This window comes from Amaranthus tricolor, chromosome 8, assembly GCF_026212465.1.
Source record: "Amaranthus tricolor cultivar Red isolate AtriRed21 chromosome 8, ASM2621246v1, whole genome shotgun sequence".
In the NCBI taxonomy this organism is placed as follows: Eukaryota; Viridiplantae; Streptophyta; class Magnoliopsida; order Caryophyllales; family Amaranthaceae; genus Amaranthus; species Amaranthus tricolor.
The window spans coordinates 5,493,851-5,506,454 of record NC_080054.1 but is presented as its reverse complement, the minus strand read 5'-3'; the positions used below and the strand labels follow the sequence as shown (position 1 = coordinate 5,506,454).

General features: G+C 42.0%; 1 protein-coding gene across 1 annotated transcript; it reads left to right on the top strand.

Annotated features, from left to right (window-relative positions):
* Nucleotides 1-536: 536 nt before the first annotated feature.
* LOC130820899 (uncharacterized) lies at nucleotides 537-3,439 on the top strand. The gene is made up of 5 exons (XM_057686443.1): nucleotides 537-994; nucleotides 1,083-1,150; nucleotides 1,272-2,021; nucleotides 2,399-2,563; nucleotides 3,393-3,439. Exons 1-5 carry the CDS (start codon nucleotides 537-539, stop codon nucleotides 3,437-3,439), a joined length of 1,488 nt encoding a protein of 495 aa, XP_057542426.1.
* The last annotated feature ends 9,165 nt before the right edge of the window (nucleotides 3,440-12,604 follow it).

Sequence of the window (12,604 nt, the reverse complement as noted above, 5' to 3'; positions counted from 1 at the left end):
AAGAAATGCCTGGCATCCCTACCAGTGTCGCGTGTCATAAACTTGACATCAAACCAGGCTATAAACCCATAAAACAAAAGCTACGACATCAAGGAAGAGAGCGGACTGAGGCCGCCAAGGAGGAAGTCGAGAAGTTGTTGAGAGCCGGATTTATTAAAGAATGCAAATACTCTGAGTGGCTATCCAACGTTGTCCTGGTGAAAAAACCGAATGGCAAGTGGAGGATGTGCGTCGACTTCACGGACCTGAATAAGGCGTGCCCTAAAGACAATTACCCACTTCCAAAGATAGATCATCTGGTGGATTCTACAGCAGGCCATGCATTATTAAGCTTCATGGATGCCAATGCCGGCTATCATCAGATTCCGTTGGCAATTGAAGACCAACCTCACACGGCCTTCATTACCAGCTTGGGAGTCTATTGCTACAAGGTTATGCCCTTCGGATTAAAAAACGCGGGGGCAACTTATCAAAGGATGGTCAACAAGGTCTTCCAATCTCAGATTGGACGGAATTTAGAAGTATATGTAGATGACATGATCACAAAAAGCAAACAAGCAAGTCAGCACGCCGCAGACTTACGAGAGACGTTTCTTACCCTTCGAAAGCACCAAATGAAACTCAATCCTGACAAGTGTGTGTTTGGAGTTACCGGAGGAAAGTGCCTCGGCTTCCTGGTAGACGAGCGAGGCATTGAAGCAAATCCTGATAAGATCCGGGCTATACAGAACATGAGATCCCCCACCTCAGTAAAAGAAGTACAAAAGCTCACGGGGTGCGTGGCTGCTCTTGGAAGATTCCTTTCCAAGTCCGCGGATAAATGTTCACCCTTCTTTAATACAATAAAACAACAGAAGTTCGAGTGGACAGCAGAAGCAGAAGAGTCCTTCCGCCAACTTAAAGAGCACCTGTCCACCTTGCCAAAACTAGTTTCCCCCATCAAAGGGGAGAGGCTAGTCCTATATGTCTCTGTCTCCGAATATTCGTTATCCGGGTACTGGTTGCGGAAAGGGAAAAGAAACAGCTTCCTATATACTATGTAAGTCATGCATTCCGTGGCTCGGAGGGAAACTACGGTGAAGTCGAAAAAGTCATATTCGCAATCGTCATGGCAAGCAGGAAATTGAAGCCCTACTTTCAATCCCACCAGGTCATCGTCCGGACTGATCAACCTTTGAAAAAGATTCTGGAAGGGAAAAACAAGTCAAGCCGCGTCACAGATTGGGCAAACCAGCTAGCGGATTTCGGCATCGAATATGAGCCTCGAACAGCAATCAAAGCCCAAGCTCTGGCTGACTTCATTGCTGAAAGCACTCTCCCCTATCATCTTGAACCCAATCAGGAATGGAAGTTGTATGTAGATGGGTCCTCAACACAATCAGCAAGTGGGGCTGGACTCCTCATTGTGTCTTCCGCCGGGGTCCGTATGGAAAGGGCGGTCAGGTTCGAGTTCGCAGCATCCAACAACGAGGCCGAATATGAAGCATTATTGATGGGACTGAGAATTTGCTACGAAGCGGGAGCCAAAAAATTGTCCGCCTTCTCTGACTCCCAATTGATTGTTGGACAAGTGAACGGGGAATTTGAAGCTAAAGATGATAGCATGAAAATGTACCTGCAGCAAGTAAAGGAATTTGTTCAAAAATTCGACAAGTTCACGTTGGAGCACATTCCAAGATCCCAGAATGCCCAGGCTGATTCCCTAGCGAAGCTTGCCAGCTCAGCAGAAACATCCGCGGCTCGAGACATAATCTGGGAAGTGCTTCCTAACCCCAGCATCAACTTCATGGTCGATACCATCGACAGATCAGAAACATGGATGGAGCCATACATCGAATATTTGCGAAATCAGACGCTTCCCCAAGATGAAAGTCAGGCCAAAATGCTCCGGAAGAAAGCCAGATGGTTCGAACTCCACGAAGGAACGCTCTACAAGAAGTCATATACACACCCCCTCTTGAAATGCGTATCCCCTGAAGAAGGAAACTATATCCTCCGCGAAATACACGAAGGTGGATGCGGTATACACCAAGGAGTACGAACCGTCATTGGGAAAGTCCTTAGAAGTGGATATTATTGGCCCTCACTCCGAGAAGACGCGGAGTATTTGATCAAAAGATGTTCTGAATGTCAGTACCACTCAAAGATAGGAAGGAAGCCATCTAATTACTTGACCGCCATGCAAGCCGTCCTGCCTTTCGACAAGTGGGGCATGGACCTCCTTGGCCCCTTCCCTCCGGCAAAAGGGCAACGCAAATTCATCATTGTGGCCATTGATTATTTCACAAAATATGTAGAAGCGGAATATGGCGGAATATCATCACGGACAAACAAGTCTGTCAGTTTATATGGCGGAATATCATCACAAGGTACGGCATCCCCCGGGTGATCATAACAGATAATGGAAGGCAGTTCGTCAGCAAGAACACCATCGAGTACTGCGACAAGTTTAACATCCAAATCAGATTCAGTTCAGTGTCCAGGCCGCAAACTAATGGTCAAGTAGAGTCCGCGAACAAAGAGATCCTGAATGGCATTAAGAAGAAGATAGAGGGGGTCAAAGGTAATTGGGATGAAGAACTACCAGGCATCTTATGGGCAAGTCGAACAACCATCAAAGACGCAACGGGGCATACACCTTTCTCTTTAGTATACGGATCTGAAGCCGTGCTCCCAGTTGAAATAGGCGTACCCTCTACAAGGGTCACCTACTACTCACACGACGAAAATGAGGAAGGAAAAAGAGCAAACTTAGATCTGCTGCCAGAGACAAGAGGAAACGCAATGCTGAGATCAATAGCACAAAAACAAAAGATGATCCGTAGCTTCAATCGCCACGTCAAAACCAGACGCATTCAAATTGGTGATTTGGTCCTCCGAAAAATAGAAGCTACGGGAAAGATTGTGGAAAAAGGAAAGTTAGGGGCCAACTGGGACGGACCTTTCAAAGTCACCCACGTCATCAAACCAGGAACTTTCGAACTAGAAGACATGAAAGGGAAAAAACTACCCCGACCATGGAGTGGAGACCATTTGAAAAAATTCTTCATTTAATAAAATTTGCAAGGGGCAATTGGTAAGCATCAGCATAAATAGCCTCATCAGTGACAGACTCATCAGTACCAATCCGCGACTACAGTCATTCCGCAACATAGTTGCGTTGTAATTCAAAATTACTTCAATCATCGCTTGTATCCTTATCAATCATTAATAAACAGGTTTTATTTTCAGATTATCCGGCTCTTATGTTCGCAAATATTTGGTAAAATTCTTTTGCAAATCTTATTAAATCAGTAATATCCATAAGTCGGACCCCTTGAGAGGGGTCCCATTATCAAATTATTCTGTCACTAACGAACTTGTGATATCTATAAGTCGGACCCTTAGGATAGGGTTCCAAGACCAAAAATCACTTGAAGTATTTGACATCCGTTCGTAGCATCGATAAGTCGGACCCCCAGTTTGGGGTCCCTAGAGTTCAAAATATTAAGTTTTTCACAATGATGTTTCCCAACCGGGACATCGATAAGTCGGATCCCCCGTTTGAGGTCCCTAAGGTTCAAAATATTCTAAATGATGTTTCCCAACCGGGACATCGATAAGTCGGACCCCCAGTTTGGGGTCCCTGAGTTCAAAAAATCCCAAGTCTCCCACTAAGATACCCCCCAACCGGGACATCGACAAGTCGGACCCCCTTACTGGGGTCTAAGGGCTGAAAATATTCTAAGTACAAATCTCCTTGATGTCGCCTGCGCGTGACATCGACAAATCACGCCCTCTGGTAATACGATTAAGCAATATTCCGCGGCCTCAGACGAGAGAAGCCACGGCTCAACGAACAAAAGCATGGATACCACGAATAAACTCCATAATCAGGAATATATATACATCAAAATATTCAAAATACATTGAATGTTTGCAAAAATCAAATTACAAAATTGCAAGACTATACATTCTCCAAAAAAGCCTCGACGTCTTGATCCGGCGGCAGAGGAGACCCGATCCTTCCCTCTTCAAGACTGGGGGTGAAGCTTACATAATCTTCAACGTTAAACGGCTCCACCCCGATCTCGGACAGCTCTCGGGACAAGCCCTGGAGGTTCCTACCTTCGTCAATAATAAGATTCGATAGATCAAGGCACAAAACCTCCAGGTTGGAGAGCGTCAAGTTTTTCGGGACATCTGACGCCGGAGGAGAAGAGAGAGCCAGCTGATCCAAGTCGAGACATAAAGCCTCCCTCTCAGCCTCAGCATCCATCCTTTCGGACCAGGCTCTCTTTTCTTCCGCATCCCAGACAGCGTCGACCAGTACCGCCGACTCCCCGTCCAAGACAGGAGCAAGGTTGGACAAGGCTTCACTCCCCTTCTGATCAGCAGTTTGCTGAAGGGAGGTAAAATCCATGCCCAACTCTGCGGCAGCCAAACGATAATTTTCGTCACTGATCAGGGTTCCGGCTTTCACCATCTCCGCCGTCAGATCTCCAAGAAACTTCGACGCTTCCGGCTCATCCGAAAGAAGCCAGTCTCGAGCTATCCGGGCCTTCCTGGTTAAGCACAGTTTATACATCTTAGCCGCGGATAGGATCATCTTGAAGTGGGCAGAATCAGTCGATACTTGCTGCATAAGTTGCTGGTTCTGATGAACGAGCTTGGCATGGGTATCCATCAGCAAGCCGACTTCATGGCCGAGGCTCGCAGACCTGGTGGAAGCAGCATCTAAGTTCTCGACGGTCTGGTCCAGCTGCTTCCTTGCCCTTTCCCGCCATTGTTCGGTCCTGACCAAGCGTTCTTTCAGCTCAGAACACTTGGCCAGTTTCTCTTTTAGGCCCGGCAGGTCCTCCCGCAATTTTGATAATTCGTCATTCAGCTCCTCACAGCGGGAGGTAAGGGCGGCCATGGTTTCCTGGTCTGCGGCACTTTGACGGTTTGCGTCGAGCTCAAAAGCCAACCGTATGAACGCCTGCAGAGGAACGGCTACTAAAGAAATCCGGAAACCAAGTAATCACACCACTAAGCATAAAAAGTCATTACCTCTGCCGCCGAAGCTTGTGCCTGACGCACCCTATCACGGGGGGGCATGGACTCTAGTAGGTCGACGTCCACCTTGCTGATTAAGTTGGACGTCGCCCTGTTAAAACGAACAATTAAGCCCTTATGCCCCAACTCCGGAAAGGGTGTCTCGTGTCGAAAAGGGGAAACTTCCCGATGACGATAAACCTCAGCAAACTGCGATGAGGGAGCCGCGGAAGACTCCCCCACCTTCTCCTTCCCCTTGTTTGAAGCTGGCTGTGGAGAGTCCAAAGGGGGCGACGCGTCCTCATCAACCGACCTTATGCGGAGAGGTACGGCCGTAGGGATGGTACCCACAGAGGGCCTCTTGGCCGAGCTCTCCTTGTGGGAAGAAGAATCCCGCTTCCTCTTCTTCTTCCCACTCTTTTTCACCCCCCTCGTCTGTGGAGGAATCACCCTCTCAGATTCATCGGGGATGTGAATTTGTTTTCTCTCCTCGAGAAGTCGGAGAGCCTCTTGCTCTGAGGGCACGTCCTCCAGACCCTTCTCTACAGTCGCCGAGTCCTACAAAAGAAAAAGTTTGGAAGAATCAACAGGAGTCTTTCATAACGAAGAACTTTGTGAAGTTATACCTTCGGAGGAAGGGGAAGAGGCTTATCCTCGGGTCGCTGGATGGCCCCTTGAGCAAGTCTTAGAACGCTGAATTTCTTCATCAGCTCCGGATTCTTCGCTCGAAGATTCTCCTTGGCTATCCCTGTAAAACCGCGAGTTAGAAACAGTTAAACATGTCATAGAAAAGAGAAGGAAGAAACCCGGCAACTCTTACTCCGATCGATAGCCAAGCTGATGCCGAATGCTGAGAGGAGGTTCTCGTTCTCCAACTCAGGACGACCGGGTATCCAATTAAGTTGGACGTTCATTGGTTTCCTTCCCAATTGAACGTCCATCTTTGCATATTCAATGATCACCGCGTCACTAAAAGAACACTGCAGGATCCCATTATTAAAACCCGCGAGGTTGGGTTTAATGTCAAAAGAGGTCTTGATGTTCCATCCCTCTGAGTTATATAAAAATGCAAATTTCGTCCTATACCCCTTTTGGTTATCGGGGAGGTCTTGGACTATCTTCAGTCCTCGACGGTGTGTAAAAGTAATCCAGCCACAGCCGTATGATTGCGAATTACATAGGCGGGCTCTGAATATATATCTAAAAGCTGTGAGTGTTGGTGGCACGGCCAAAACTTTGCATAAGATCAAAAAGGCCACCATACAACCCCAGGCGTTTAGGTATAACTCGGGCACTGAAATGTTCAAAAACTCTAACACCTCCCTAAAAAACGGGTGAAGAGGAAATCTAAGCCCTAATTCAAAAGAAGGAAAGTATACAGCTATACAATGTGGGTGAGGAAACCTAACGGTGTCATAATTCCCCGGGGTAATAATGTTTATATTGTCCTTCAAACCCCATTTTTGAGAGATGGCCTCCCGACGGTTGTCTAGATCGCTTTTGGTCTGTAAATCAATGAAGTAGTTTAGGGGCCCGCCGTTTGGAATGTAGAACGGAGGAGGAACTGGCGCTGCACTCTCCCTTCCAGAAGACTCGGCTGATCCTTCAAGGTTTTCCATATCTACATACAATAACCCTTCTAGGTTAGGATTTATTCGCGGCAAGTAATTTGGAAAGAAAGCAATGCTCACTTCCCAAGGAGCAGTTTTCATAATCTCCGGAGGGTATATAGGGGATACAGACGACTCATCCCCAGCTTTTATTGGTTCATAATGGGGGGTAATTCTCACCGAACTACTTTCATCCGAGTCATTCATTGGTAACCCCTTTTTATTAAGACGCCTACGTACTATCAAAGGAGTTCCCGGCAAGTTAGTAGGGTTGGTGTCTGAGTTAACTATAGTCTCTTGAGTAGTCGCGACATCCATGTTAATAATAAAGTAATAGTCGAAACTTGTAAAGAATAGAGACTAAATTCATAAACAAATTCAAAGTTCTAGGCTAACATTCAAGAACAGTTTGAAGAATAACTTGAAGAAATTCGAAAAATCTGGGAAAAGTTTGAATACCTTAAAAAGAAATTTGAAGATTTGTCAGAAACTTGATGAAGATCTGTCAGAAACCTTGAAGATCTTCGAAGGATTTGTCAGAAGTTTGAAGGGGGGATGAAGATTGTCCGAGCGTCTCTCTCTACTTTCTCTTTCTTGCAATTTGAAGATTTGAGGGAGTTAATGAAGATTAGGTGAAATGGAACTATTCCAACTACCCTATTTATTGCAGCAATAAATGCTTCACTTGGGACTTGAGCATTCGAACGAAAGGGTGGAATTCCGGAGGAAGGCTGGGAAGTCGATAAGTCGGACTCCCAATAAGGGGAAGACAGATTTTTCTTAAGTGTTTAGTAATGACCGGGAAGTCTATTAGTCGGACCCTAGCTGAAAGGGTAATGTTGCGAAATTTTTCTAAGTGTTAATTCTTGAATATAGCCGGAAGGTCGAAAAGTCAGACCCCCAATTAGAGAGGAACGTCATAAATTTGTTTGAGTGTCAAAGCCATCCAACCGGTGGGTCGACGAGTCAGACCCCCAGGGAGGGGTGGAGCAGATAATTATTCAAGTCTTTTAGCACTCGAATATGTCCGGAGAGTCGATAAGTCGGACCCTAAACTGAACCTCCAGGAAGGAAAATCATTTTAAGTATAGAGATTACGCATTCAACCGTCCGACTTATGGACACGGCGGATGAAATGTGATGGAAGGAAATATGAAAATATCTCAAGGGTGAAGGAAATCCGTGTGGTCAATAAGTCGGACTCCTTGGTGCACTCAGTCATGATGTAGAAATTCTAAGTATGAGAGAAGTCCCATATTTCTGTATGATTGAAGACACGGGTCTGCGAGCTGGTTCCCCGTCATAAAAGATGAAGAGTGAAAAGTAAAGTGGCTGATTCCCATATTCATCCGTGTGGTCGATAAGTCGGACCCCCAAATGACCCTAGTCCAGGTGAAAAATTCTAAGTATAGAACCTCTCATGTGTGTCCGTGGGATCGAAGATGCGAGTTATGGGGCTCATTCCGTATCATGATAGAATAAAGGGGGCTGCTTTGACGGAGTACTGAACATTTCTATTTTTCCACAAATATCAAGGATATCCGTGTGGTCGATAAGTCGGACCCCCAGGTGGTCCTTCTCTTTCTCAAAATATTCTAAGTGTTGAAGAGGGATTCTCGTGCTGAACTTGCGAGTGAAGACGCAAACTATTAGTTCACGGCATAGTTCAACCATAGGTGTAGAAATATCTTGAGGAGAATGCTATGCCGCGTCCTTACTAGGGATTCGATTCGTAAATACCCTTGGCGTTACGCGGCATCAGTTCAAAACAGACAGTTGATCTAATCCGCACAGTAGATAAGTCGGACCCTCCTTTGGTGTTTTGTTGAAAACATTTTAAGTATGGGGATTTCTGCGATATCAGTGAAGCAAGGGCCGAGACATGATGTCGCGGAATCAAGATCCCACATTCACTACTTCGCTGTTGTGTTATAACACGTCTGGGGCTACTCCGCGGCATACTTCAAGCCGCGGCTTCATATGCCTGTTTGACCCGGATTCAATACGTTCTTACCTGACAAGCTTAACAAGGTCATATCTTTTTCATTACAACTCGGAATTCAGCACATGAACTGTCGATTCGAAGCTGGCAAGCTCAATTTTCATGATCCATAAGGAGATTCACCAGTTTGGGTATATGTTTTACCTCATGGGGCTTTCGAATGTTCTCTACGATCATTAAATCAAGCTCCGACGGGCACCTGTTTTTCCGCATAAAGGAGGATGTTTCCAGTCGTTGTGGCTCTCTTTTCACATCATCCTTCATGCGTGGGGCTAAATGTCATGGTATTATTTACTCAATTATTTTATTTATTTATTAATTAGCATCATGTTACTAAAATACCCTTTGACCTTTCCGGATTGACTTTGACTTTTGGTCAATGGGCTTTCTGCTGGACTTCCCGTCTTCCTTGGAGGGCCCATGGGCTTTTTACCTTCAGAATACTTAACTTCCCTGTCATCTATCTTCTTTGGCCATCCTCCTTTTAAGGAGAATAACTGCCCACCACCTTCCACTCTTCAATCATGCTTGGCTCTCCTTGTTTCAGGCTTGATAACTGCCCATCTCTCCCACTACTCCCATGATAGTTTATTCCCTCTGAGATACAACTTCCCTTCCTGACCATTATAAATAGGGATAACTACTAAACAGGAGGGCATGATCGAAAATAGCTTTCTAAGTATTCTCGATTACATTATTTCCTTAGCCTTCCCGAGCCCTAGCATAAACCTTAGCAATCTCAATCACACTCTTCTTGCATTCATTCTACAACCTATCGTTCATTAATTTCCGATCTACGTTCTAACTTGAGCGTCAGAGGGGTTTTCCGGGAGATCACCCCCCGGACAAGGCTAACGTGTTGTGTTGCAGGAATCCAGGTCGCTTCCTCTCATAAGTCGCTTCTCTTGATCACACTTCTACTTATCTCCAGGTATTTCAAGTGTATCCCACTTCCTCGTTTCATCACCGTATATATATATATATATATATATATATATATATATATATATATATATATATATATATATATATATATATATATATATATATACATATATATATATATATATATATATATATATATTTGTATATATATATATATATATATATATATATATATATATATATATATATATATATATATATATATATATATATATATATATATATATATATATATATATATATATATATATATATATGTATATATATGTGAAGACTCAACTCTCTTAAATAATAAGGAAAGATTAAAGACTTAATTCTCTTGGATGATGATAATTCAAAACACATATTGTTTAAACAAATAAATTAAGTAATTACATTTAATTGTTTAAGTAAGTTTAAAATCATATTTGATACACATTTGATTTATATTTTTAAGTAAGAAGTCGATGGAATATGCTTAAAGAACTTAAGTTTATTTTAAAGTGATTTTATAAGTTCTGAAATGTGTTTCAAAGTCTTGAAGATAATTACGTTCTTAATCAGGTTAGTTTCGTAATTATATTTGAAATATTTTAATAGGTCAATGTTCCTTGAAATTATATTTGAAATATTTTAATAGGTCAAGGTTCATTAAAATTAACATTGGATATTATTTGAATAAAGTTTAAATATTTTGTTATACATTGTTGCTTAACGTTTAAATATTTCATATTTAAACTTAGATTTAAAATATGTGGTTAAAATCAATTTGATAATTAAATATAGTACAAGGTACACATGTTTTATTATTAATTGTACACGGCTATATTTAAGCAAGATCTAGATTTACTATTATTTGGATGAAATTTGAATTTATGCTAAAAATAGTAAATAGCGATCCTAAAAAATAGGAATTAATTTAAATGGTTATTTAAATGTTGATAAATCTGGTTTATGCTTATTATTCAATATCTTGTATAAGTACTAACATGGCAGCATAGCATTGGACAATTACAAACACAATGACGAAATTATTATTAAGCTGTCAGTACACGTCAGTTTGAAGATAACCTCAAGATCTTGAAGTCAGGCGCTGAAAGACCAGGTCAACAGAAAATAACGGATAGGAGCCTTCTTGTTTTTGAAGATGTGTTGAGGCGTACACTATATATATGAGGCTTCCGTCCAGAACTAAGACAACATCTTGATACACCTTTTCTTACAACTTTCTATCTTGATTTAAGATTTCTCTAAGTGTTTAAAGAGTTGTAATTCTTAGTTCATCTAGCTCTTACATTTGTAATAGGCTTAAGAGTTCAAAAAGAGTTAGATTAAGTTTAATACGCCTAATCAAGAATACTTTTCAAAGTGTTCAACTTGTGAATCTCTATTGTGAGATTTGGGATTTTGCTTTTATTAAAGGGACTTGTAATACGGTTCTTCAAGGGGAAGAACGTGGTGAGAGGAGATAGTGAGATCTTCTTGGTTGTATTAAAGTCGGATTAATAAAAGGCGTTGAAATCCTACGGGTTGAAAGAGAACCCATAGGCGGAGAGTAGGTTGGTTAGAACCGAACCTCGTTAACATATCGTGTGTTATACTTTAAAGTTTATTTTTCCGCACATACGTTATAGTTTTCGAATTGGCTCAAAACTGTTCCAGAAGACAGTTTTGACAGTCTCCTCAAACTCTTGAGACAAACTGCCAGAAAAGTTTAAAAAGCCCATACTCTCTATTCACCCCCCCCCCCCCCCCCCTCTAGAGAGTATTCAACCTCCTATTAACTTTCATTTGGTATCAGAGCTAAGTTTCACACAAAAAGATTAATATCTTGTGATGGATCCAATAGGAGAAGGGTTGTTTGCTCAAGGTCGTTCGTGTTCAAGACCTCCTTTGTTTTGCGGTACAAATTTCTCACATTGGAAAACTTTGATGAAAATGTTTGTGATTGATCAAGATATGGAGCTTTGGGAGATCATAACTAAAGGACCTAAGATTCCCATGAAAAAGGACGCTCAAGGAAATGATGTAATAAAGTCCGAGTCCGAATATTCACAAACAGATTTGGAATGGGTTTCCAAAAACTATAGAGCAATGAATCAATTATGTTGTGCTTTGAATGGTACTGAGTTCAATCGAGTTTCTTCATGTACAAGTGCTAAAGAAATATGGGACAAGTTGGTTGTGACATACGAAGGAACAAGTCAAGTAAAGGAAACAAAGATCAACATCCTCATGCATCAATATGAAATGTTCAAGATGAAAAAGGATGAGAATATAAATGAAATGTTTACTCGTTTTACTTTGATCACTAATAGTTTGAATTCTCTTGGAAAAACTTTTACTAATGCAGAAAAAGTCCAGAAGGTCTTAAGGTGTCTTCCAAGATCCAAATGGGGTCCAAAAGTCACCGCCATAGAGGAAGCTCAAGACTTGAGAGTTCTATCGCTTGACGATCTCCTTGGAAAACTCACAACTCACGAACTTACCCTACATGATGATGGAGATAATGATGTAATACCTTCCATGAAAAATCTTGCATTAAAGGCAAAGAAACATCATGAATCCTCAAGTGATAGTGAAGATAGCGATGATGAGGAAGATCCATTTGCGTTAATTACAAAAGGTCTTGAAGGAATTATGAAGATGCGAAAACGATTTAAGAAATTTAAATCCAGAAATAAAGGTAAGTCTTCTAATTCTAATTCAAATTTTAAGACTAACAAACTTGCTTGTTTTGAATGTGGTTCTACAGAACATATCGTAAAGGACTGTCCTAAGAAGAAAAGGCAATCCTACAAAAAGAACAAAAACAAACAAGCGATGGTTGCAACTTGGAGTGATTCCGAAGTATCATCCGAATCTGAAACTGAAGATGGACAAGCTCATGTATGTCTTATGGCTGATAATGATGACAATGATGACTTAGATCAAAATCACAAAGAGGTACGTGAATATCTTAACACATGCACAAAAGATGAATTGGTTATAACACTCCTAAATATGTTTCAAATTGAGAAAATTTTAAAAGATGAGAAAAATACTTTGGAAG